We start from the raw sequence: 27,840 nt of genomic DNA on the forward strand, positions 1-27,840 counted from the left end.
AGACCATTTTACGATCCATGGAGAAACCGGTTTGACTGGGCTGAGTCATCAACACTTTCCAGTGCTACGATAGCAGCCCACCACCCCAATATGGCAGCACCCTTCACCCCTTTGTAAAATCGTGAATACATGGGCTGGCAAACTTCATTTTACTTTCGTTTTCTTTTTTGTTTTATTTGAATAAATAAAAAACACTTACTGCTACTCAGTGGCAGACATTGGTGTAGCACATATTTACAACGGGAGTATATGTCTCCAGATGCAAGCAGGAACGGTATGCATTGGGCTTAGGTCCGTGTTTCTTGCTTTGCGTTCCATCAGGATATGTCTAGTGAACTTGGGCGTTGTCCCCTCGCAGAGCGAACAACGTCGAAGCGCGGTGCTTCCGGTAGCTTTGATGTGACGCAAAAGGTCTCGGTATTTTAACGCAACGGACTTCCCTCCGGCGCGCACATGTACATATGAACTACATATACTCCTCAGTCTCGCTACTCATGTGCTCTAAAGAAAAATTGGAAAATATCCAAGAAGAATACCGAAGAAAGTGAAAATATCAACGTTAATATATATAGTGTCTCTGCGTTTTCACACCTCATCATTACCTGCCAAAAGGTCCAAATTGTTTCAGTGACGTCGGTACACAACTGACGTCACTGTTGATAACAACACCTACCACTGGGCCGCCCAAGGTTATTGTTGTTTTCTATATACATACGATGTACACGGTCAGTTCTCATTGAAGGTACAGAGGACATCACTGTGGGCCTGTGAATAAAGTCACGTCTAAGGTATGCCCGTATTCTGCTTTCTCGCGCAACAGTGAGCAGAGCATTTGCAACTTTCCAGGTGGCACAAAGAGTAGTTTGCCCGTGGTAACATCTCGGCATTCCCACAAAGGCGGAGATGAGCGTCCAGTAAGCATCGCTGTCACTCGCGTAGGCTGAAAGCGACGGCGGCAAGCAGCTGCACTGCAATGCATTATTAGTGAACAACCCAAAAGCCTGAAGCATGAGCGATCCGCTTTCGTATAATAGCGACGTTATTTGTCTTGTTAGGGGAAGAGTAGACGAACGCTTTGTCCAGAGCTTTATCTACTCGTGGAAGTCCTACATGAAGCTTGCAGCACCCGCTGATTGACCTTAACACAGCTGATCAATCGGCCCTCGCTAAGCTGTCCTCACATGCGAGCAGATATACGGAGCTGGAATTCGGCACATGGCAGAAAAACAAAAAAACAAAAAACAAAATGTGTTTTATGTTTGCATGAAAACTGTAAGCAATGGAAGGAATTTTTGCATTTCAAAGCTGCCGCTAAATGTCTCAGGCAGTTATTCACCGATGTTGCGTCATGTGCATCACCTTCATATTGCCTGCAGTTTCTGGCTGCCGCTTAGCTGACGGCCACTGCGGCTTGCCCGTAGCGCTGCCTACGCAGAAACTCGGGGCCGCACTCAGGAAAAGCAAACGCCGTGGTGGACACCCTGCCAGAGAAAAAGGCCTTACGATGCGAAACCCTGCGCCCGTCGACTTTTCTCTGCGAGCTGCTTCTTATCACGGGCTAGTGCATGAATTACTGGTGCACGAGCACCAGTAATTACTCCTCCTGCGATCCCAGATCCGACACCGTCGACGGCATCAGGCACACTGAAATCGAATTTTATTCGCATCTCCTCACGCTGGCGAGTTGCTCTCGGCATGGCCGCCTAAATACCCAGGCGGCTTAGATAAATCACCAACACTGCAGGCTCGAATCCTTCAGCCACGACCGCGGCGGAGCGAAGTTTGCCTCGACCTCCGCAAGATGACGCCCCCGTCGGCTCGTTTTTCTTTCATTACTTTTTTCTCCTTCGCCGCGCTCACGCGTCCAAGAAGGCGCAAGCAGGGCGCTTGTTATACGGCCCCCGGCGCAGGAAGTGGGCGCCCATTGAAGAAGAGCGGCCCGTTTCCTGCTCCCCGGCCGCAGGAAGTCCCTCTCCTTCCGCTGTCTCAGCCGAAGGACGTTCGCCCGCGGGAGGAGTCTCCACGGTCGGCCACCGACACCGCCGAAAGGGAGTCTGCCGCCGCAGTGGTCGATAGCTGCGGGTGTGCGCACAGGGGGGGAGCCGCGCTGGGCAGAAACTTCGCTCGCCGCGCGAGTGGCGTGCGCCACCCCCGCGTGAAGCGCTCGAGCGGTGCATTGGACCGCAAAGAAAACGACACCCCGCCGCAGCTGCTTGCGCGCAAATAGAGCCACACAGCACAAAGCAGCAGCAAGGATGACGCAGGCTATCCGCTGCCATCCTCGGGCTTCTCGAGAGTCCGGCTCAACAGACAGGAGTGCCGCCAAATGCGTCTTTATTCACGGGACAACATCGATGACTCTCCGTGCAATATACAATTGTCAGCGCAAAGGGGGCGTTTCAGGGTATTTTGCGCAAACACCCCTGAACGGCGAACACTCCCGAGCGCGCCGCCAGCGGCGGCCAAGTGCTCGGCTGTGCCTCTTCAGAGGCGACACTGCTGGTGTATTATATAAATATATCTGCAATATATCTCTGCCTCAACAAGGCTGGCGACAGCAGCTGCGCTGGTCGCAGCGAAAAATAAATACACCAAGGAGGGACACAACGAGAATCTACTGAAGTGGCATCGCCTCCGAAGCTAGGGGCACATCAGTTCGAAATTAGGACGTCCTGTGCGCAGCGGAGTGTGGCCACGCCACCTGCGAGATTGTTCTCTATCTGAATTCGAGCATTTGGGTAAATCACTTTCATCTCGCACGGACCGGCTTTGGAGAGTGCACTTTAAATAGGATAAATCTTAAGGCATGACGGCACCGAGTCTGGCGAAGTAACGAAATCATTTCCAAGAAACGACGACCAAAGGATGGGATTTTAAAAACGTTTCGGCAACCGTACGTTTCAAAACGTTAGTTTGTTCTGGACTAATACCTCCGTGGGACAATTACTTTGGGAAGGTGAAAAGGAAATAACCCTCCGATGAACAATGAGGACATATTGGGATGCTGATTTCAGAGCACGGGGCTTTGACGTGCTAGGAAAGAATAAAAATTAAGCATATGCATCGCGGCCAACGGCAGTTATCGCAAGAAAACTTGCAACTTGCTAGTCACGACAGTGCTCAGAAAGACGGTTCTTTGAGGCTGTTCATTCCAAAACGTCGATCACGAGACCTCTGCGGCCTTATTACCACTAGTCTGTTTTGAGCAGCAAAAATCGAATTCTGTCGCAAAAAAAAAATTTTATGCCGGTAGTACTCAGTAGACTATTGCTTTGGTCAATTGCTGAAAGAGGACTGCAGTGTGGATGGCACATTCTACCTCCTCTCGACGCAGTCAGCCCTCGGAGCACCTGGTTGATCACGTACCGCATGCGGAGGCTAAATTACCGAATTGAAGAACGAGCTCGTGCTGGTGGGCTTCATCGACAAAACCTTTGTATCTAACTTTTTCCGCTCACCAAATCAACGAGCAGGCACGTGACGCTGCGTATGAAGCGTTGCGTCGCAATGGAAAGCGGTTAGTAATGAGAGCGTTGTCCGAAAGGGCTTCACCAGAATCGATGCCGTTTGTGCGCCTTGTTCAGCAAGTTTCCTTTCTTTTGATTCCGCCCCGTATGTTCAGTGCTTCTTGAAGACCCGGTGTCGGGCGCTTCCATGGTTCTATTGGCACAAAATTAGTCAAGAAGAACCAGTATTTTTTTGCACTTATAAAGAAAGCTCTTTCCAGCAGCTCCTCGTCGGCAGAGCACTGGCTGCAGGGATTGCTCCTCGGTGAAGCTCTGTCCTGAGAGCTGCGCGAACAGTGCGGGCCGTTTGAACAGCGTATTTCGAGGTTAACGGGCGGCAGTGGTCCAGTAGATGGAACGTGCGGCTGCGCATTGCAAGCATATCCACCTTGTAACATCAACGGTAAGGTCGTAGGTGTTTAGCGCACCGGTCACATTATACGAAGGATAATGACGAAATCGGCTATGAATGATGCTTGGCCTCGTGAACCGATAGCATTGGCGCGTTTCCGAAGTTAGACATTTGAAACTGTAACCTTTGCGTGCACAATTAAAACGCCTTTGCGCTTTCATTTTGTACCAGATCTAATCCTTGTTATTCCAATTGCCTGATTGATTTTAGGAGCGCTGCTAGATATTCTTCACCAATGACAGCTGGACTGCGGAAAGCGGTGATTGTAGCCACTGGAGACACCAGTGATTGGTTAGCGGGGTTCATTGTGCGCACTGTACTACCCAGCCTCGCTCTCTTCGCACAGCTCTGCTCGTTGGAAGCACGCTCACCGGGAATTAAGAAGCGAACTATGCGCACAGCACACACTCAACAGAGCACACCTGAGAACAAACAACGAAAATCGTTGACTGCTACCGTCCAGGTGCAAATCAGACAAACGTAAGTGCAGAAATAAAATTAAAATGTAAAACAAGCTTTGTTAAATACATTTGTACAGGGGTCAGGTTTTCATCTGTGCACAGAAAAGGGGGCGACCGGACAACACGTGTCTGAGCGGAACTACCAGGAGGGTCTTGGGTGCGCGCGCTGGAGCCGCCGCCACGTCACGGGGACCCGGAGCGGGGCGGCGTCGCCCTAGTCCGACCACAAATGCTCGAACCCAGGCGGACCAGGCGCAGAGGCTGACTTGAGTTGGGGCCGAGCCGAGCGGGCCCAGGAACGCAATCGAAGCGGCGGCATCTTGGAGGGGTCTACAGTCGGTCGTCGAGGACGGCGCAGCGGCTTCTCGCAGGTGGTCCCACGCACGGCGGGGAGGAGACGGCGGGTGGCACCGATCTAGAACATGGCGGCCGTCGCCCCCGGTGTGTGGGTTGCAGCAGCGAATTCCGCGCCCCGCCTCGGTAAATGCGTTATTTTGACAATTCCCAGCGACAGTGACGCCCGACGAGGATCCCCGCGAACAGGTTTAAACGCGTGGGATCGATGAGGCGAGAGCACTGCATGCGAGGCGCGCTCGAATGCCCCGACGTCGGAAGAGCTGCCTGGTGATTTCGGAAGACAAATGGAGTGCTCCGAAATTTTACCCGTAACAGAGACACAGGATAAAAAGACACACATCGTCTCACTGCGCCGCGCACGAAGGATGACCATGGGCATAAACACAAACTACGGGATGAGGGGCGAAACACATATTCCGCGCTTAGACTCGTCCGGCGGAGTTTCTACTGTACACACGACAGCGGTGGCACTCGGCGCACGAGCATCGTCCGCCTTATCTGCACGAGATTCGGCGGCGGCGCTCGCTCCATCGGGGCACGTCGGCACACCAGCGCGCACACGCACACACACACACACACTCGCCTCGCCCGCGAGGCCTAGCTAGCGGCGCAACAGGCCCTGCGTCCTGGCGGCCTCCTCGGCGCGCTGCTCGCAGCGGCAGCCCGTGCGCGCGCAGGCCGCGTAGCCGAACTCGCAGAGCTTGACGCATCCACGCAGCGGCCAGTAGAGGCACAGGCAGGGCAGTAGCAGGCTGAGGAGTCCCAGGCAAGCCCAGCGCGCGCATCGCCGGTGCGGCGCGCACGAGCACGGCTGGTCGGCACACGACACGTCCGTGTCCAGGTCGTAGTCCTTGGCCCAGTGGTAGAAGAGACCCTTGGCGCAGCACACGCACGAGCAGCAGTCGACCAGCGCGCCGGCCGAGCAGTGCACCTTATCGCCGCACACCCAGCGCGAGGGCAGCGGCCGTGGCGCCTGGCAGGCGTCGCAGCGGCAGCGTCCGCATCGGGCGCAGATGATGGAGTCCTCGTGGCCGGCCTTTTTGGGCTGCGCCGCCACCACCGCATCCTTGCTCCTCAGCGGGGTCTCGACGTACTCGTTCTGGCGCCGGGCGACGCCCGGCCGCGGCTGCCCCAGCGAGATGTGCTCCCGCGATCCCGCCATGGCCGAGCGGCCCGGCCCTGCATGGGCTAGGCCCTGCGGCCGAGTCGCCGTCGTCGCATCGGCGCCTACTCGAACGCTGCCGCAGCGCTGCTAGGCCTAACTCCGCGCTCCGGCGGGGCATCCGAGAATGGTCGCCTCCCGCACGCACGCTTGCGCCCCCTCCTCCCCGCGGCGGCGCGGGCCAATGGGCGCGCGCGCGCTGCGTGACGCGCCGCGTGACGCGCTATTTTTTCAATGGGACTGCTTTCCGAAGGCTTGGAGCAGCGGCCGCGTTTCTTCAATGAAACCTCCCCGATGCTAGCAAAAACGAGCCACGCACGCGCGCGAGACTCTGCTGCCCTTTCGCGCGCCGAGCGGGGCTGCGCGCGCAGCGAGCACCTGGGCGTGTCCGACAACACAGGACACGCGCTGATGATCGGAGGCCAAATCGATGATCGGCCGTCCGGCCGCCGCTGCGCTGCTCCGACGCCGGGTTGTGCGGCGGCGGACGAAGGGACATACGACAGTCGGCCGTTCTCTTCGGACGGTGTGTTGAGGGCAGTCGGAGACTTCATTCAGGAAAGAGCACATATTCGTCACCCAACACACTGACGTTGCTGTTAGCCGCACGCTGGCATACGCCACACCCACGTAACATCTTTCCGGCATCGGCTGCCGTTCAGGACAGCGCCTGAGCCGCCTGAGCATCCAGCACCCCAGCAGCCGCGGTGCTTGACTGTCCCTCTTTTGCCATAATATGAGGCGGTAAAACTGTTGTCATTCCGCTGGGCGCTTTGGTCCGCTGGCTCAGAGCGCGCAGATCGGGGAGAGCATGCGAGACGCTGTGAGAGCGGTAACGCGACAGAAAGGAAGCGTGAAAGCTATTGTCACCGTGCTTGCCCCTGATTGGTAGCGGACATGTGGCACATTGTATTTATTCCGTATCGTAGTTTTCCTGAAAAAAAAAAAAAAAATATGATTTCATTCTTAAAACACTCGCTGCAAAATCGCCGAAAACTAATCGGTGCCACAACGTAACTTTCGAGCTTGGTCAGCGTCGTCATCCCCGTGAGTTCGCCGGCAGATCACAAAACCTTCGATGTGCACGTATATATTTATTGCACTGCACGCCCTAGTTAATACTTCTACTGTATATGAAGGATGGTGAAGATGCGTCTTCAAAAATGCAGGTTCAAAACACACCGCAAGCCTCGAGACCCCAAGCGATAAGCCGTTTCAATATTCGCGAACGCCGCTGGCGCAGTGGCTCAGTCACCGGCGCTGACGCGGTGATCTATGCTGCTACGCACGACAAATGAACCTTCCCAGACACTGGCACATATACTGATGACCTTCGTTGTACAGTGTTCGAATGTGAGAAAATCCAAAGAGTCGCGGCTTCGCTGCTCGTCGCAGATAGTTTCGCTACCAGCAGAGCCGGCGCCGCGTGACATTGAGCGTCCCAGCCACCCCGAGAAAAAGGCCGGAGTGCCTGAATGCGCCCTGAATAAGGTGCGAGCACTCGGAAAGAGGTAGCCGAATGTAGTCAGAGCGTCTCATTTCGACAAGCCTAATGTGCGGTCGCTTCAGGGCGATCTGAAGCAATCAGCCTAAGATTATTATTATTATTATTATTATTATTATTATTATTATTATTATTATTATTATTATTATTATTATTATTATTATTATTATTATTATTATTATTATTAATTGGTTCACAGGAAGGGAAAGGCGCAGTATCTGTCACACTTACTCGGTGGACACCTGAACCGCGCCGTAAGGGAAGGGATGAAGGTGGGAGTGAAGGTGGAAAGAGAGAAAGAGTAGCCGTAGTGGAGGGCTACGGAGTAATTTCGACCACCTGGGGATCTTTAACGTGCGCTGACATGTGGTGGTGGTGGTGACAAACATTTATTCATTTAAAAGGGGGTGGATGTATGCATGGGCCGGATCTTTGACTATCAGCCCTTACAGATACTGGGTGGGGTCCCTAGTACGGGACCCCAGTGGCGTCGGCCGCTGTCCGGGAGCGCTCGACCAAGGCCTTTTGGGCCTGCAGGTCATAGCAGCCGAGCAGGGTCGCCTCCCAGTCCTGCCGAGTGGGGTTGGGGTCGCACAGCACACGGACGCCGCTTCGTTTCGCCTCCATTGAAACGCAGCCGCCGTGGTCGGGTTCGAACCCAGGAACTCCGGACAGTAGTCGGGCGTCTTACCACTGCACCACCCCGGCCGAAGATGGCTTGTGTCATCAGAAGTTCGCCCGAGACCCATGCATGAAATAAAAATCCCTCCATGGAGTTCAGAAATCATTATTTTCAGTTCCATATTTTGATGCTGTGGACTGTATAGTGTGCGTTTAGTAGAGGTTATTATTTTTTCAGTGAATATTTGTTTAATATGGGCCCTTCTGTTTCCAATTTATTGCGCTTTCGTGTCCTTTCCCCTTGCTGTCTACATTTACTGATGACGCATCTAATTTCCTCTGCCACGTATCGCGCTTGAAGTTGCTAAAAGCTTTCGCCACCGGTTGCTTCTTTTGGCTTTGAGGACGGTAACAAGGTGAGATGGGAACAACTTCGCATATAGGCCTCCGATAATTTATCCTTGTCTCTAATGTAATAGCATCGGCTTCTTGTCCTGCTGGATATGTCATTGTAAACAGAGAAGTATTGACCGCAACCTTACAATCCAGTCTTTATGCCTGCAAACGTCCAGTTACTTCATGAATACTTTTCCCATTGACTTTTTGGAGAATAACATTATAGTCGACTAAGTGATTTAACAAGAACGTGGGAACAGGTGTATTTCCTTAAGTTACGTTACAACTCGCTGGCACGGCGTGTACAAACACACACTGCATGCTCCCAAGGGCCAGTTTCCGCGGCGACATAGTTCACTCGGTTCCTATCGCCGCTCCCGCCCCGACCAGATGTTCGAGACCGGAGTGGCCAAGTAACTTGAAAGTCTGGAGACCACAGCGGAGCAAAGCTCCCCTGAAGAGTTCGAGGTGGGAGCCCGGAGAGAGCCTGCGCGGCTTTTGTTCGCGGCCCGGAGACACGTGGCTCCTCCGTCGACAACAGGCGACCATCCTTTTGTTTTCAGCCGCCCTCGTTTGGAATGATGTGACTGAGATCTTTGATTTGTCTTCTCTCTCTCTTTTTTCTTCTCACTCGTAGGCTACCTCGCTATCGTCGTTTTCGGTGTCTGAATACGAATAGCCGCTGGCCGCAGTTCCCAGTGTGAAGCGCCTCATCCGGTGTGCCGCGATCACGTCTTCGTAGAAACACCGGGTCTGTAGCACCTCGAGGAAGTCTTGCACTTTGTATCTGTAGTCGGGAAGCGTGCACTGTCCCCTGTTCTTTGGGCACAAATTGCGCGACTCCTCCGTTGCAAGTGGCTTCCTCTCGGTCAGTACCATGTCACCTGGTTCAGCGCTATCTCTCGTCGCTTGTTGAAACTCTTGCTCTGTCTCTCTTGATCCCGGGAGTTATTTTAGATTGCGTCTACCGTAGCTTAAGCGCTCTGGCGTCAAGCTCCAACGAGATGGCGTTATCAGTGGGGTCCCTTGTAACGTTCCGTGGGCGTTGAAAAAAGCAGAATGAATGGCGCAACTGTTAATGTTAATTACCTGTTGCAACCGCGTCCCAGTCCTTTTTGTCACTTCGTTCTGATTGACTGGCAATGGCGGGCGTTATTATTCAGTTGTATCTCTCAACCTGTCCGTTGGCCCTGGTTCAGCACTTTGCGTTCTTCACGTATATTACGTTGAGCCACTTGCAGTACTCGTACTTCTGGCTGGTGTAAGCGGCTTCCTGGTCGGCGGTCAACCTTCGCGGAGCCCCGAAGGGGACAACAAGGTCCCCGAGAAAACCCTTTTCGTAGCTCGACGCAGTGCTTCTCACAGTACGAATGATCACAAACTTTGTAGAGCCATTCACTGCCACAATGACGTGCGTGTTGTCGCTAGTGATGCGAATGAATGGGCCAAGTGATCCATATGGCTGGTGTTGAATGGCGCGGTCACTTTTTCGATGCTATGCAGCCTGGCCTTTTTTTTTTTTTTTTTTTTTTCCCGGATGAGCTTTCCAATAAAAACACTCCAAGCAGCATGAGATGTGTCGTTTCAATTTTCACGTACCGTCGCATCCTTGGAAGCCAATACTTGCTTTGTGACACCGTCTCACGACCTGACGCCGACCCCCATAGCAAGCTTTCCTCACCCTTGGAAGTGTTGAAAAGCCCGACATCTACCAGGACATACTTACTTGTTATGCGTTGCGTTTCTTCGGTCTTGGGCGATCTCCTTGAGGTGTCTGCGACAGACTGCAACGTTGAGTCCGCTTTGTGTGCTAGCGTCAACCACTCGTCGTCGGTGAGCCCCCGTTATAAAGATATTGCCTCTTGCAACATCAACCTCTTCGGATTCCGAGGCAGGCGCCCTGCTGAGGGCATCAACATGGCTCAGTGCAGGCTTTGGTCGGTGTTCTACTTTACACATGTATTGCAGTAACTTCAGATACCTCCTGCCCACACGTCGCACCAGATTTCGCTTGGACAAGGTAGTCCTGAGAGAGTTACAGCCTAACAACGAGAAACAGGTTTCTGTAGTGGTATGTTATAAGCTTCTCAATAGTCCATACAACCGCTAACGCCTCAAGTTCGTACGAATTGCACCGTTCCTTGTTTCGCGGAAAGGCTGACGTGCAGCCTTTATCAAAAGTTTACAGCCCAGGGGGTCTACTCTTGAGCGATACTATGTGGCTCGTAATGTGTTCCCAGGTTTCCATACTTGCTGAAGGCAAGAAGATTTTTCATCCTACCCTCTCCAATGGCTAGGCATTCCACGATTATTACAGAAGTCATATTATACGGCTTAAAAGCAAGCCCTCTGGGCTGTAATCTTTTGATAAAGGCTGTACATAACTGAATGCACTTCTGGTGTGCACTTCCGTCTTCCCGTCTTCGCTCCATGAGTGTAAAGTGCCAGCTTTGGCTTGCTCAAGTTAGGTGCCTTCGCAGTTCCCAAAACGCAGCTTCTTGGTCGTCCTTCCAGCATCTGAAATAGCTGCAAAGGCCCAAGAAACGTCGGATGTCGTGGACGTTTGCTGGTGTAGTAAAATCAGCGGTTCCTTTCAGCTTGAGGTTCGGAGTTGATGCCTGAATAAAAAATCTCGTGTACCTAGCTGATTCTTCTCTCGGAAAAAAGAGCACCTTTTCAAATACAATGTAAATCAAGCAGCCTGCAGGACTTCAAGTACATGTGTTAAGCTATCTAATCCTTCTTCAAACGAAGCCGAGGAAATCAGCAGGTCATCCATGTATACGACATGACGTTCGTGTGTCTGAGTGATCCGAGCACTGTGTTTATCATGCGCTTCAACACGCTCGTGCGTTGACAAGTCCTAATGGCAAGCGGGTGAATTCTATAGTGTCCGTTTGGAGGGACGAACAGTGTCTTCTCTCGACTATTTACATTAACAGGCACCTGATAATACCCGCATGCAAGGTCTGGGTTCGTAAAAACATCGTTTATCGTGAAACCGGTCAAGTTAACCATTAATTAACGGGAGCAGATACCCGTCCTTCTAAGTTGTTTTATTGAGGGCACGGAAGTCGCAAAGCCGTTTTTCGCCGTTCTTTTTCGATACAAGTATAGATAGGGCTAGCGTAGGCAGAGCCAGACTCCGTCACTACTCGCAGCCTCATTAAGTTCGTCGATCATTGTCCTCACAACCTCATTTCCGAGTGTGCTATGCGGTGTAGGCGGTACGTTAGCGGATTGTCCCTGGTCACCTCAACCCTCATTTCAGATGCGCGCGTGCGCCCGATTTCCAAAAGGCGCGTTGCGAAGCAGTCGCGGTACTTTTTAATCAATGCGACGAGTGCCTCCTTTTGCGTAAAAGGAATTGATGTGCCCACCGGCATCGTCTCCCGAGATTGCCTTTATCGTGTTTTTTTCGTTGCAGCTTACGAGAACGGAGGGTTCAGGATATCCGTTTTTTATGCACAACGTTGCCATTGCGATCTTCTGGTTTTGCGCGATGATCAACGGAGAGTTGTTGTTGGCCCCTTGAAGCGTGGCGCGTAGATTGGCCAAGGCTTAGTGTCGTACACAACGGAATTTCTATAGGCGATGGCGGGCAAAAGATTGGCGCAAGACGACAATGTAAAGAAGTGTAACAATGCAGCTATAAAAATTGCGGTTAGAATTTAATAACAATAAAAAAAATTTTGAAAAAAAAAAAAATCCGGAAAGAATTTCGAGAAGGGTGAACAAGTCAACCTACCAGTTGCAATAATGTATTCGAGGATAATGCCACAAATGGTGTCCAATACAAATTCCTTGGCACTCGCACGAACAATAGTAAAACTGGTGGTGACAAGCGGAGTCCTAAGCTAGAGAGGGGACCTCCAGGTATGTTCCTCTCTGAAGTATGAGACGTCGTTCTGCTTCTTCTTCTTCCCTGGGAAATGGCACGTACCCACGACACACAAGTATGCATAGTTGGCCAACTTCGTCTTCCTTTAGCACACAGCTTGGTATGTATTGATCGCGTAGCTTGTGCAGCTTGCCATGGACGAAAATGTCACTGTCAGTAACGTTGTCACGTATGTCCCCGTGCAACGGAGCCGACGTAATTCGCAGATATGACAACAGCCTCCTTCGCCAACAAGTTCACTCGACGTGGCGGTAGGGCGCGGTGCAGCTATGTTGGCCAGAGTTCCGTCCCATCCTCTGATTTGTCGCGCTCCTCGAAAATGCGCACTGTATTCTTGCGGCGCACCACCGTTATGTGCGGCTGTTCAGTAAATGGTTGCCCAACAAACAGTGGAGTAGCCTGAACATCGTCTCGGACAAGGCGAATCTGAACGTCGGCTGAACTGGTCGACCGTCGTCGTCATTGTTATCATCATCCGTACTATACCCACTGCAGGACGAAGGACTATCCCATATTCCTCCAATTGGTCTACCGTCAGCCTCGCTTCAAAACTGCCCGTTGGCGGCGTGTTTCGCAATCCGTACCTGCTAATCGTAAAGGGATGGTTCGAAGGAGAACTGTAACTGGTTCGAAGGACAACTGCAACTTTCCCACCTCGTATTCTCGCATCACTGTACTGGCTTCCCGTGTCGATGTATGCCTTAATTAGCTTCCCGTTCACGTTGGCCCTCAATATACTTCTGATTGGGTGCCATGCTGCCCACTGTGTCGTGTTCCTTTTGCGCGAGGACTGCTGTTTTCGTCCCGTCGTTGTTTGTCGAGCATTTACTCGAATAGCATTCTTTGGCCTCGTGGCCAGATTTGCCGCAATTTGTACATCGCGGTTTACGTTGAGGTTTCGGGCATGCTACCCGAAAATCCGTACGCAAAGCAAGGGAAACAAAGTGGCTCGCTTTTCCCCTTGTATTTCCGTCGGGGTTTCATTGTCGCCTCCAGTGCGAGGTGGACGTTGAGCCGCGTCCGGTATGTAGTTGTTGCCTTCCCGGACGCGGTGTGAATGGCGCGCGTCCGGTGGCTGATACAGCGTCTTGGGGCTAGTTTTCTTCACTGCGTCCGTGCGATAGTAGAGCCGTTTCGTGCTCTGGAGCAACTCATCCGTAATTGTGTAGTCTCGGACGCCGAGGGACCGTACCAGATTTTCGTCATTGAGTCCAGTGATGATGTGCTCGATGCGTGCTGCTTCACCGATGTTACAGCGTCTTGCTTTGTCCCGCTTGCCGTAGAAGTAAGCTTCGACGCTTTCGTGACGCTCCTTTCGTGCTTCCACGTCCATGGAATATGTGTTGGAAGCTGGTCGTCGACGGAAACGCACCCTTCATTTCAGCTTTCCAGTCGGCCCATGTTCGCTGGAAACCGGCATGTGAAACTACTACGTTAGGGCGAAGCAAGTAATCTAGCTGCTGGTCACTCCGACCGTAGGCTGCAGTCCAATTGTCCGCTATGTTGAGCCACGTTCGACCTCTTCTCAGCTGAAAGGGAACAACCACCTCATGAGTCCAAAAACTGTGTGCACTGTACGGATATTGGACGGATCTTCTAAGAGCGCTTACATTGAGAGCTATAGATTTCGCGTGTGTATGTGTGCTCCTCAAGTGACTACTAGCTCTATGAAAGAGACTTATCCGCAGGTTTTATAATGCCCCAACATAAAAGACGGCCGATAGTTTCCACATTATATGCAGTAGAACTCATAAGTGTTTCAAGAACAGCACCAGTATCTTCCGAACGGGTGATACAGTGTATCTATCTCTCATGGCTCCGCCGATTGAGTTGTCTATCGAAGGGATGATTAATAAGAAATGCAACATGACTGCGTTTGATGCTCACATGTTAGCTATGAAGCAGATATATAGTCGGTATCCTGGTCACACATTCATTTATATATACTGATGGCTCAACTCGCCGAAATTCTTCGACACATGCACTTGAAATTCTGGAGCTGAATCAGCGACGAGCAGCTAAACTGGGTCATCTATATATCAAGCGGCAGCGGTACCTGAGATATACGCTAGTAACTAGGCACTATACAGCTCACAGTATCAGCAGGAAGTCCACATATGCGAGCGACATTCAGCGACATACACCGAGAATTGAAATTCCTCGACAAGGCCAGTTCGTTCAGTAACGTGGAAGACCAATTTGGCTTGAAACGAAGAATTCTTGAAGACATCATAGAGCCGGGATTTAGTAGTCTTCCACGGATATACCCGGCTATTTCCTTACTCTAGGAAACACTGAGGCAGACGAAGCGGCCGTGCAATTTTCGCGATGAGAAATTCGCTGTCTTTTAATACTTATGCGAGTTCGTATGAGCGACAAAAAAAAAAAAAAATGGCTCGAGCCAAATCTCACAACTTCTAATATTAATCGAATCGACCCCTTTTCCCGATTTAGATTCCTACTATCAATTAACAAACCGGGGACACCCTACACGAAACACTTTCCGCGCAAAAGGTTTCAACAGATTCGTTGCATTCTACAGGTTTTTGTCAGCAGTGCAGTTAACCCTCTGCCACAACCCTCCCTTACAGCTGCTTCCGTTTCCTGTTAAGAACGTGGCTTTCCTCGGATCGGACCCGTTACCTGCCTGGAGTACGATCGTTACCGGTGAAGATGAGAGTGTACTGTGACGGACGCTGCGCTACCCTCTGCTACATAAAGAAGTGACTGTAAATCCTCGATTTTTGGCAGCAACGGCATATTCAGGCCCATCAGTCTTATAGATTTGGGGAATTATTCCCCCTAGACGTGACGTCATGCTTGCTTCTTTCTGCCAAGTCCAGCTTTCGCGACGTCATTATTACCTGTAAAGCAATTGTTAACTATTGTATAAGACACTGTTATAAAGCCCTTCGATGCGTAGCAATATCTTGCTTTGATGTTTCTGCTGCGCTCGGACCGAGTGATTAACTCTGTCAATGAAATACAATGTGACGTGTTCTTGATAATAAACAACAAAAAATGGAAGCACAAAACGATCAGCGAATACGTTGATTTTCATGATGCAGTCTTACATTGTGCAGAAAAATTTAATTCGTGATCGTGAGCAGCTTCAAGTTGAGAACAGGCTCTTGTCCACAAGTTAAGAGAATGTGCAGCTAACTATTTACACTGTTGGTAGTTGATCACAACATTAACGCTCTGATTTACGCTTATGCGACTTGTACTCTCTGTTTCCCATCGGTGTCTTGGTGTCCTGAAGCAGTACAGAATTAACAACGTGAAGCAACCTGCGTGAAATGTGACACTTCCATTGAAGCAGTTGATGACATGTAACACTAATTGCGCTAGCCTGCATTATTTAAGCGCCTGCACTGAAATTTCGGAGGCAGCAGTCAATTCGCTGTCAAAGTACGAGGGTTACAATAGCAAGTCGAAAGATTTCTGCACTGTTGCAAAAGCATGCGTGAAAGTCAGCCACGACCAATATGCAGTTCTATACCCTGCTGCTTGGCATCAAAAGGAAAGCATGAATTGTTACCCTTGAAAGAAACGGTTGGTGGTATTGAGGCCTTCGATGGCATCGATACATGACTGTTGCGGCGTTGCATTATTGCTTCAGGCTGACGACGAAGGCGAACATCAGCCATACACCTTAATTACTCCAGATTATAATTTTTTTTTCTAGTTTTCACACAAAACCCCGCTGGGGTGGCGCAGTGGTTACGGCGCTCGACTACTGTTCCCAAGGGCGCGGGATCGAATCCCGGCCTCGGCGGCAACTTTTCGAAGGAGGCGAAAAGCAAGGGGCCCGTGTGCTATGCGATGTCAGTGCACGTTAAAGAACCCCAGGTGGTCGAAATTTCCGGAGTCCTCCACTACGGCGTCTCTCATAGCCTGAGCTGCTTTGGGACGTTAAACCCCACAAACCAAACCAAACGAAGTTTTTACACAAATTGCTGTGTTTTCTGTGTGTTATAGCTCTCCCAAAGGTAATATTGCATCATATTTAGCAGTTTTATGACATATGTTCCTGGCTTCTGCTGTTCAGTGTCACGATAAGAAAACCTGAATAACTTACGGGGACTTTAATATTGATAGGAATAATCCCACTCCAACTGCTAGGGACAATAATATGACTACTAGGTCTAAAGGTTTATTAACCTGAACAATATACCAACAAGAGTGCTATTCGGTTCGATTTAGTTATTGCCATCTTTATGCAGTGAAATGTTTTTTTTCTGGTGTTTTATTTTGCTATATTACCGACCATTTTCCGGTGTTTGATTCTTTGCAAAGAGATAGCTAGTACGAAAGGAAGTAAGTCTACATCAATCACATACCAAGGAAATGTTTTGATGATGCGCACGTCAAAATAGCTCGGAGTAAGATAGCTGAACCTGATGACGCAAATGCCGTCTATAATATGTTCATCGATTCCTTTAAACAGTTATATCGCGACTGTTTCCCTCTCGCGACACGTACGAAATTTCGCATGCAGCGTCCACAAGCCGTGGACAACGCCAGAGCTTCACAGAGAAATATAAACGAAAGAAAAGCTGTATAGAAAATTTTTGGGCTGTCAGGGAGCTGAGGACCTTGCGGTATAAGAGGCTATTGAGTGTTTTCCTTTTGTGTGTGTGTTTTTTTGTTCGGTGTCTGCAATGTCACATTTTATTTAAGAAGCATAGGAAAAAAATGACTAAAAACTGCGATCTGCACGAACAGCCTATCACGCGTCACTTCTGGAAGTTCGTCATGGTGTACTATGGTCGAGCTTAAATACTTCTGTAGTGAGGCAGTTCATGCACTGCATTAACAAAATTAATATTGATGGAAAGAAAGTTTCTGCTGTTGAACTGGCTAATGCATTCACTACTTTTCTGAGCGAAACTGCTTACCCATGCTGCTGAATCTGATTTTAGCAAATATGTTCGTATTAAAAATGATGAAACAGTTTTTCTGCACTCACGAAGGCGAATTATTGTCGCTGATAAAAAATATTAACAACAACATTTAACTGTGACATTCATGCTATTCAAATGTGGCCAGTCAAGCATGTAGCTGATATATAGCTCCAACACTTGCTCGTATTTTTACAACTTTAACATATGTTTAGAAGCTGTAGTTCTTCCGGTAATTTTCTAAAGTCGTTCTTTAAAACAAATAGCGATCAAAATTCCCTGACCAACTGCAGATCAATCTCGGTTCTGCCATTGTTTTTGAAAACCTATGAAAAATAAAGATGCATCTGGGGATGTAAAACGTCATTCACAAATTAAAATTTCTAACACCATTTCACCTTGGCTTCTGCAAAGGAAAATCAACCGAACTTGCACATGCTGCAGTAGCAGGAATATTTAATAAAGCCACTTGAAAGCAAGGCTATTGTCTATGACATGTTTGTGGACTGTTCAAGGGCCTTTAACCTGGTAGATCATAAAATCTTGCTGAATAAATTACACTGTTATGTTTCCAAGGAAAATCACTATCACAGCGAAATTCCTATTTATCGTTTGACTGCAAGCGGCATTAATGAATAGTGTAATGTCTGAACCGAAGCCGCTTTTGTGCGGTGTCCTTCAATGCAGTACGGTAGGGTCTTTGCTCAGCAATATTTAGCTAAACGATTTTGTAAACATTAGCCATAGTGTGAGGTTTGTCATCCATGCAAATGATATAATTGGAGTTTTTTTTTTTCTTTTTCGGGTGCAAATGTTTAACCATATATTTAACGGTGTAATGCCACAATGAATGCTCTTGGGGTCTAGTGCACAGTAAACCTGATGCAAATAAATGAGAGTGTAAACCAAACCTGTCATAGTTAGACCGAAAAACAAAGTTATTGCTCAGCACGATCATATTATATCAAACTCGCGCTCTGTAGAAATGGGAGAACAGTTTAAATTCCTAGAAGTTATACTTTCTGCCAATGTATAATAGGAAAATCATGTCAGTTACGTCTTAAATATAGCTCGAAATCACTGTTATAATAGGATGTCTAATCTACATCCTTCTCACGACAAAAAAACAAAACAAAACAAATGGTGGTATACAATTCAATATTCAAATCGCATTTAAATATTGCGTCCAGTTATAGGGTGGGGCACAACATAGGTGAGTAACCTTAAACGTATTTATTTAATCAAAAATGATGTCTGCGAAATACATCCAATTGATCATACCGAGATCCAAGTGCGGCTTTCTTTAGTCGTTCCGGAGTGATTAAAGCATGTAATCTTTTTAGGTGTCGCCTTCGCGTCACTTTAAAATGGGAAATTAGGAGTAATGTAGCAAGTCTCCGGAATTGAGACAAATCAAGGAAAAAGAATCCGTCTATCCAACAAGACATGGCATAGAATGGACAGTGCCGACACCTCACGTAAGTCTTGGTAAATAATGTCTTCAATATACTCTTCCATGTCTTCTGAGTAGGTATACCCACATTAACTTCCATTTGTTTTCCTGTTCACGTCGTAAATTTCAGGATGCGTTTTTAAATAACGTGGTTTAAGATTATTTACGTATGCATATAGCTGTTCCCTGTATTCTTTGGTGTTTCCTTGATGTGGTTGCTTTTAGAAATGTATAAACTTTTGTGTTGCCTCCCTGCTGATCATTAGGATTGTTGACTCGTTAAGCTGCCTAGAGGCAGCTTTTTTCCGGCAATTTCTTCATATGCGTTGGTACATGCGAAATAAACATTGATTTGATTTTATTAAAAGCCCACAGGAAGATTCCTGCGATGGCACGCAGAGGTACATCATTGGCTTCGCGTTGAAGTGGACCGAGTTTCGAATCCCAGTGCCACACGGTTTCCACCGACTGGAAAAAATTCTGTGCGTAAAAAGAGCTACTGGAAACATGTCAGGATAGCACAATAATCTTTATAATATGGGTAATAGTCTACTTCCAGCTAAAGAAAATTGAGGGAGCCCATGAGCTCCTCCTCGATCTCACCTTCCATGTAGGCTTCAGTACACTCAGAGTAAGGACAAGCTATAAGCTATAAAGAAATTACTGGGCACTATAGGCTAAACAGGGTAGAATACCCACCGGCAGATAAAACATTGAGGGCCAAGACAGCGTGCCGAGGCGTTTACAAACGAGTACTTTTCCGAATACTGTTGCCCTTATCCAGCGGCACCTCGAGCAATGCTCAGATAGATGTAAACTATGCCTGAGACTCTGAATAGGGCATATCTTGTACATATGGGACGGCTTGTCCAGAAATTCAAGATATAGATAAAGAGAAAAACAAAAAAGAATTTGGATACTCCACTGTTATAGCTCGATCCTGAGATTCAACTAGGTTTAATTTGATTGGCCGAAAACGCTGCCCAGGTACAACGACTCCAGGCCGCCGTGTGTGCGGATGGGCTGACGCCTATACTTTAGATATCGGACAATAATATATATTTATATATCGAACTGTTTATGATCGACGATAATTAATATTTATGGCGATCTGGTCGATGTTTGGTAGTGACCAATGTAGAAAACAATTGACATGATTTAAGGGACTGCCTTCAGAAAACAAAGGGAGTGAGTATACATCCCTTTAGGGGATGTGAAAGTGAGTCACTGGCTGCGACAGTTAATCTCTACTGAGGCTTACCTGCTTTGCACTAATACAAGCAAGCGAAGCATCCAACATGAAAAGGAAGAGATAGTTGTTATTTTGCCATTATCAGTAGCATAATAAATATGTTTGAAGAGTCTTCCATGCTAAGCACAAAGCAAATGTGAGGTGATATTTTCGAGCGCTATAGAGAGTTGCTCTGATCTTTTGCGCCAATAAATACTAAACGACATTTTTATGAAGTGAAAGTATCATTTCCCAACTGTACTTCATGCAATATTTAAATTACGCAAATTGTAAAGCTTAGATTGTATGTTTACCAAAATAATAAATTTTTCCCGATTTTTTAAAAACTTGTATAAGCAAGATGCTGTATTTGTTTACTGTGATATGTAAAGTAATAACGAATAACGGTTTTTATTTCTTGCTGCTTTGTCAGCCTCTGCAATAGGCGCACATTTCCTGGTGTCCAGGTCGTCATTAATAGAGTGTTAGTAGTTATGCTTCATTTTCTAGCGCCAAAAAACAACAACAACAAAAAAAAACACTTTTGACTCTTGTTAACAGGCATGGAAAATATAGTGAAGGACTGATAAAAAATTCATAAAATATTTTGTTATTGTCCACATGCTAAGAAATCACACTCCATCAAGCCATTTCTCCTCCACTAAAATAAAGAAAGAAAAACTGGGTGACACTTAAAATCCGCCTTTAAATGTATGACGTTGCAGCGTTAATGGTTCCCATCTGCGGCTTCCCTCTGTCGCGCGCACGCACTTTACCACTCGCTTAATTGCTCATCTCTTAATTTGCGCCTTCGCTATTTCACACATGCTTCTTAGCATAAACTCGCAAGAAGCCCCGCTTTAAACTCGCCGCCCGAACGTGCCAGCGTGGTCTATAGAGTAGTGTGGCTTACACGAAATTCACACCACGCTCTTTTAAGCACCAGTTGTGTTCGATTCTCAGAAGCTGCCCAAGTTGGTAACTCCTGTTAATTTGCCCTATCACGCGGTCTTGTAGCGGCACTGCCGTCGGCACTAATGCTACCTGCGTCAACGGCGAAGAAGTTATCCACTAGCCAGGGAGCGAACGCTCGTGCAAGAGAGAACGGCATCAGCAACCGAGCCAGGCCGCAGCACAAAGTCATCGGCCCGCTCCGCCGACGCCGACTGACCAGCCAAAGGTATACCGGGCCTTCCTAAATAAACGTAGGCGGCCTGCAAGCACCAGGCTGTCTTCATATATCAACCTGCGCACTTAGCGTCTCATAAAGTCGCTCAATGCGACGACCAGCCAATGTCCGATGCTGTCAGCTGCCAGCTACCAGCTATCACCTACCGGGGCCATCTCCACAATTTTTCGGGCACAACGACGACTCCGGAATTAACCGGGCTTTTACCGCTATTGAAAAGGATTTTGCAAACACTGGGTGTCTCCTTGGCCACGTGAGGTGGACAAGAGTCATATCATGCCGGTGATCAGCAAAGCCCAGGAAACGGGCCGCCGTTGAACCGCAGGGTACTAGTTGGACACCACAACCTTCCAGTTCAAAGCGCGTTTAAGGTAGAGATCCTCCCTGGAGATTAACCCCGGAGCAGTCGCTCAGCGTGCGATTCACGTATTTTTAACGTTAGAGCGTTAACCCAGCCAACCAGCCCATATTTAGTTGACATTCTCTACATATCCACCACTAGATATTTGGGTGTCCATATAATTTCTCCGAAAGTTATTATAAGGCGTGAGGCTACGGTAGCAAGGAGATGAAAGTCGATGGTAATCCCATGTTGGTCGATGGCTGGCACGCTGACGTGTCTGAGATCATGATGGGAAATACGCTGTAGCAAATGGGGAAAGCTCTTAACAGCTGATCGCGAGTACAGCCACCGACGAGCTGAATGAAACCGCCTGAATAGTAGTCAAGGACAGTTCACCTAGAAACGATAATGAAGGGCAGCGGCGGGGTGTTGAATGAGAACACGTCGTGAATAGACATGAGCCTCCATGAACTTGTGCTCCGGACAGGAGAATTGAAGGTCGACGTCCGGGTATGCTCGAGGTGTGGATGGTGGTCATGCCGCTGTACTGAGGGACCAATGTCAAAGCATAGGAGGCCTTGCGGCCACAAGCCACAAGGCAGCCACTACTCTTAGGCCTCATTCTCACAGCCGGTTTTTCTCTCCTCCGTCGCCTCCGTCGCCTCGGCGCTCGCCCGAGAAGAGGAGTGAATGGTGCCAGTACTCCCCGAAATCGGGTGGCCGGCGCCGTGGGGTTTCGCTCCAAGGCGCCGCCGGTCCGGCGAGCGGCGGACTCCGCCCCACGAAAGACGGACCAGTGAGCGCGCTCGCTTTTCTCACGTGACTCAACGTCATGGCTTGCGTGTCGCGACCGAGCGAGCGCTGGCGGAGCGGCCGCGCGGCCATCGCGGGCTCGCATGCAGACTGCGGTGCGCGAGCACAGAGAAAAAAAAAAAAGCGGGGGTTGCCCTCCTGTTTGGCGCCCCGCGAAGCGCGCGCTGACAAGAAGACAACAGCTGCCGTTTCTTTTTTCTTTTTTTTTTTAATGCACCGGGTGTCGCAGCTAAACATGACCTTCTGCAAAACTTAACGATATTTCAGTTGTATGTTTGAATGGGTGTATCAAAAGAAATTTTGCAAGTTCTGGCGACTCATTCCTTTATTGATGACAGAGTTATTATATATGTTCCTATAGATTTCTTCGATTTCGCTGACTGCCATGAGTAATAATATAGATGTGCGCATTCATGCTGAGCTTGGATACTGGCTTGATATATATCGGTACCTATTTGTTGTTCCGTAGTACGTGCGGTGTTTGTACTGAGGCTGACATAAAAAGGCGTTCCAACTCTGAACTGCTGCGAGAAGCCGCGACACTAAAAGCGGAATATAAGAGACGGGTATTTTTTTTTATCTGAGATGCTGAGGTAACACTATTTTCAAGTAGCATAATTGGAATTTCACTCCCTTTCATTTTGGAGCTACGCAAACGGCACCTCGTTGCAAATAGTTAATCTGGTAGTTTTTCTCACCAACCTAAGTCAATCCAAACGCAGAACAGGTTCTTGACAAATTGAAATCATGTAAAGCATGCGGCTGACAAGTTAAGCTAAGAGCCATTATATAGACACAGCCAGAACCAAAAACAAGTACGGAGTGACAAACAAGGTTCGAGGCAGTAAAGAAGAAATCAAAACGACTGCCACACAGGTGAATAAGGGAAAGGAAGAGGTAATGGGCGAGGTGAGGAAAGGAGCAGAGGACAAAACTGAACAAAGAAAAGAGAGAGAGAGAAAAAAATGCAAACAGCGGGTAAATGGCGCGGCAAGAAAACTTCGCCAAGGGGAGGAGGTCTAAGAAAGCAAGTAAAGAAAAAGCATATCAATGGGGAAAAGAAATGCAAGAAAAGGTCGCAATCTCCCCGCAAGACAGAGAACCCTTAAAAAAAAAAAAAAAAGCTGTGACGAAACTGCGTTTCAAGAGGAAGCCACCGCTTTTGAAGCCGCGCATTGCTTGCACTTGCAGGCGATAGCGAAATATTAAGCGCTACCTTAATATCACGAATGGTGATATCGACAGGAACGTTTCATTGCTGGTGAACAATGCTTATATTGATAGCATTCTTGAGTTGCGTGGAGTTGCGTACAGCTATTGAAGCACCAAAGCACAAGAGGCTAACAAAAAATGCCGATTTTATTTAATTTTGCAATATGCAGGACATCACAGCTAACCTCGACTTCCGACAGATTTGCGCGAAATATTTCAGTCGGCGCCATTCTAAGTTGATTTTTTAATACTTGTATCAAAACCATCTTGCCATGTTGTCGCGAACAATTCTTTTATTGATAGAATAGTTCATTACGTTTTCTGTGATTGTGCTGATTGCGAAAAATAATTTTATTGGAGTGAGCATAACTTTCTGCTGTTTAATACATGCTTGCTATAATTATACTCATTTGTTTTGGCACAGTACGCGTGGTGTTTATACCGTTACCAAAGCTGAGATAAAAAGATTGTGCTGATTGCAAAGAATAATTTTATTGGAGTGAGCATAACTTTCTGCGGTTTAATACATGCTTGCTATAATTATACTCATTTGTTTTGGCACAGTACGCGTGGTGTTTGTACCGTTACCAAAGCTTAATTGAAAACGCTTTCTAGCTCCAAACTGCTGCTAGAGCACGTGAGACAGCACGCTTCTTTTTTTTTTTTTTTTTTTCCCGTACAGACGCAGAGTACACAACTTCCACCGCTGCAGGGAGGGCAGCCGCCCTTCGTATTTTTTTTTTCTTGCAGGAGAAAAAAAAAAGCGCTCTGACGTAGAGTCACGTGGGAGCGGCGAAGCCCCGCCCGAACAGGTTTGACGGCGTCCGGCGGCCCTTTCTGTTTGAACATCGCGCCGCTCTATCCGTCGTGCGGTGTCCCCCGCCGGTTCCGCAGCGACGGAGAGGAGCACCGGCTGTGAGAATGAGGCCTTAGACGTTCCCGTTTCTTATTGTGTCTTTGCATTCAGGACATACCGTGCCTTCTTTTCGTTTGTAATAATATTTTGATTTAAAACATATTTTGGGTTCTCTTCATTTTATTATCCCCTCTCCATTTGATCGGCTATAAGCCCGCGATATTAAACGCCGGGGCAGGTATTCCGCCAAGTATTCTTTTACTCTTTTACTATTTTTTTTAATTTCCATGAGGATTCGAAAATGAGAATATGGGGGCATGTTTACGGTTCAGACATCTGCATGACGTATTTTTGTTAAATGCCGAGCTCATCCGAAAATGTGACGTTGGCGTTGTGAGAAAAAAAAAATCATGAGCGTGGTTCTGGCAGGTGCATGGTAGCTGGCAGCTGTCCCGGCCTGGCACTGATTGGCCGGGCACAGATGATCGACGTCACGCGACCACGTGATACGACCGATTTGTCAGCAGCCGACTCGGGCTTCTTAATTTTGTTGGAATGGCGATGGGAATCGATCCTTCCATTGCCCTTTCATTCTGAGTGAGACAAGCTGCCCCTAGGACACGCTTTCATGTTCGCACTGCTTGATTGGTTAACCCGTTTGAACGCAGGAGTAGGTGGGCGGAGCGCATCCATGTCGATAGTTGATGAGCCTCCGACGTCGTCGGGGCTGAAAACAGAAGTGAGGAGCTGCACGATACCTATGTATTCGTCGCGGCGCAATGCGAATGGGGCTTGAAAACGGGTTCGAAACCCATAATGAGGTGAGGCCGGCGGATATGGTGAGCAGGGCATAAAGCAGCGACAGGCAGTGACAGCGCAGAAAAATAATGGACGGTGTGAGGACGACACTTGCATTGCGAACAGAGTTACAGGAGAGAGGCACAATCACATATGAGCACGCAAGAATATGAGTACTGTCGACGAAAAGAACTTTGGCATAGACAGAGACATCGGAAAGTTCAGCGTCCGTCACGTGATTGGGCCGCACAGAGTGCGCTATTTGAGCCGAGCACAATCAATGACCGTGTCATGGAGCGATAGGAAGTCCCAGCCCAGGATGACCGCGGGTGAACATTAAAGCAAAAACAATGAATTTGATTGTATATAAAATGACTTGGATGAGTCCTCGAGCGCTACCCGCTGTTGACGGCCGAATGAGGTGCGCGCTTGCAGTTCGTAACGACAAGTCATAAACAGGCGTCTTCATTTTCCTCAAAGCGCTGCATACGTCACAGATACCGCCGCACTGGTGTCAACAAGCAGCATCACAGAAATCACCCTTTACGAAATATTCAATTAAATTAGCTACAGACAAAGGAGGCCTTTCAAATTTCGATAGCACAGTGCTGGCCTCAGGAACTGCGGCACCTAGTTTTCCTTTTTAGTGGCCAACGGAAGGCGTCGCATCGGAGAAATAGAACGCCGACGCGGGGAAGGTGAACGGCAACCAGAGGTGAAGGGCTCAGGAGACAGTGGATGGCTTTGGGACAGCTCAGCAGGAGGGAAGTGCTTTCATTGGTTAGTAGCCGGAAACATCGGGAGGTGGACGAGGGACACTCATACACCACATCCACATCCCCCATATGCACAAATCCTGCACAACATGGCTTGATAAGCCGCAGAAATAGCAGATAGAGCGATTGTCAGTCATGCGCAAGGAGTTTTCTGAGCGGTCGAATAAACTCTGCAGGTTCTCGAATAGGATCACGAGGATGAACATAGACAGCGGTCGAGGCGGAGCATATGTAGGATGGAGTAGGGCATCAACTTCCGCATAGGAGACTGAGGGGCTGGAGGAAGAGCTTTAGCTCCCAGCTCTTCAGTAATCTGGCTCAGACTGGGAGCTAGGTGTGGTGAAGGCTCTTGATGGCGAGAAATAAGGGAGAGTTATCGAGCGACTTCTTCCTGAATGATGCTCTTGGTATGCGACAGGAGAGAGGACTGCTGGCCTGCATCTGTCAAGCCAGCAAGCGACGCAGTGTATGTGGTGTGCTCACGAGTCAGAACCCCAGTGTACGTGGTGTGCTCGCGAGTCAGAACCCTCTACTTGCGTCGTTTCTAAAAACTCTGACATAGTCTGACAACTTCTGACATCTGAACTTTCACGCGCTTGCACAGGTCGATGACATCCTCAGCGTAACTGGTAAAATTCTCTACGACCTGCTGAGACCGCGCACGCAAACATTGTTCAGCGTGGATTTTTCTGACAGCTGGATGGCCGAAAATTTGAGAGAAACTGGCTTTGAACATGGGCCGAGATGCACTTTCCGCTTAATGGTACTGAAATCGCAGCTTTGCTAAGCCGGTGCGATAGAAAGTCAGGCTGTTGAGCAGGGTTCACGCTTCGTATTTGTTATAAGCTCTCCCCTGCTCACAGGTTATGAGCCAATCATCAACATCTAAGTCGCTACTGCTGAAAATGCTGGGGTCTCGATAGCGCAGAGAACCGGCACCAATGACGGCCGAACCCACTTGTATGGCTTGATGCTTGCCGTCTTCAGATACCGCGGATATATATATATATATATATATATATATATATATATATATATATATATATATATATATATATATATACAGACAACATAAATACCCAAGAAAGTAGCAGGGGGGACAGCGGCCGATGTAGCTCAGTTGGAAGAGCACCGGACGCGTTATTCGGAGGTCGTGGGTTCGGATCCCACCATCGGCACGTTGTTTTTTCTTCTACTTTGTGTCTAACTATCTTTCCCCTAAACAGATTACATTGCTAATTTCTGTGATTATCCAAGTAAACATTAAAAAAAAAAAAAGACATAAAGTACCATCCCCAACGCTTTCCTTGGCCTCGCCGACTGTTGGCTTCTTTCCTTCATGTATTATAACGAGCACCCTCATTTCCCCTTGATTTATCTGCTTATATATATATATATATATATATATATATATATATATATATATATATATATATATATATGTGTGTGTGTGTGTGTGTCGGGTGATCTCTCTTTCAGATACAGTGGTCTGTGGGATAACAGAGGAGCAAATTAAGGGATCAGCGATTAAGCGACTTCCAAAGTGCACGTACGTGAACGATGATCAACAAGACGAACTCTGGACGGGTGTCAATAACGCCGCGGTGTGATACTTGTTAAAGGCTGTCAAACGCATACATGCAGCAAAATCTGTCAAACGTATGCGATTAGAAACGAAGAGAGGAGCGGGAAGTGTCTGCTCAAATAGCGATTGCACGTCTGAATCGTCTTATTCAGCGGTGACGAATCCGAGTATCTATATTTCGCTCCTTCGCACTGTGCCCGTCGGTCAGCCGGTGTCAGCTTACGGCGAAACAAAATGCATCCTCTCGCTGGGAGCGAAAGCGTTTTATACTCTTTCGACATGCTCTTTTCACGCCTTCATATTATGTTGTCATAGAAAGCGGGATGAGTTTTAAGTATTTTCGCGACTCTGACTTATTCT

The 27,840-nt window shown here is 48.3% G+C and overlaps 1 protein-coding gene across 1 annotated transcript; it reads right to left on the reverse strand.

Annotated features, from left to right (window-relative positions):
* Nucleotides 1–4,411: 4,411 nt before the first annotated feature.
* On the reverse strand, nucleotides 4,412–6,145 carry LOC146190983 (protein sprouty-like). Its single transcript, XM_084601396.1, has one exon. The coding sequence runs from the start codon at nucleotides 5,896–5,898 to the stop codon at nucleotides 5,338–5,340; it is 561 nt and encodes a 186-aa protein (XP_084457522.1). The 5' UTR covers nucleotides 5,899–6,145; the 3' UTR covers nucleotides 4,412–5,337.
* Between the last annotated feature and the right edge of the window lie 21,695 nt (nucleotides 6,146–27,840).

The sequence above is a fragment of the Amblyomma maculatum genome, chromosome 4, assembly GCF_055883805.1.
Source record: "Amblyomma maculatum isolate TAMU_Amacu chromosome 4, ASM5588380v1, whole genome shotgun sequence".
Classification (NCBI taxonomy): Eukaryota; Metazoa; Arthropoda; class Arachnida; order Ixodida; family Ixodidae; genus Amblyomma; species Amblyomma maculatum.

Bases quoted from the DNA above. Each gene is read 5' to 3' on its own strand.
- LOC146190983 (XM_084601396.1), bottom strand. From the start codon at position 5,898: ATGGCGGGATCGCGGGAGCACATCTCGCTGGGGCAGCCGCGGCCGGGC.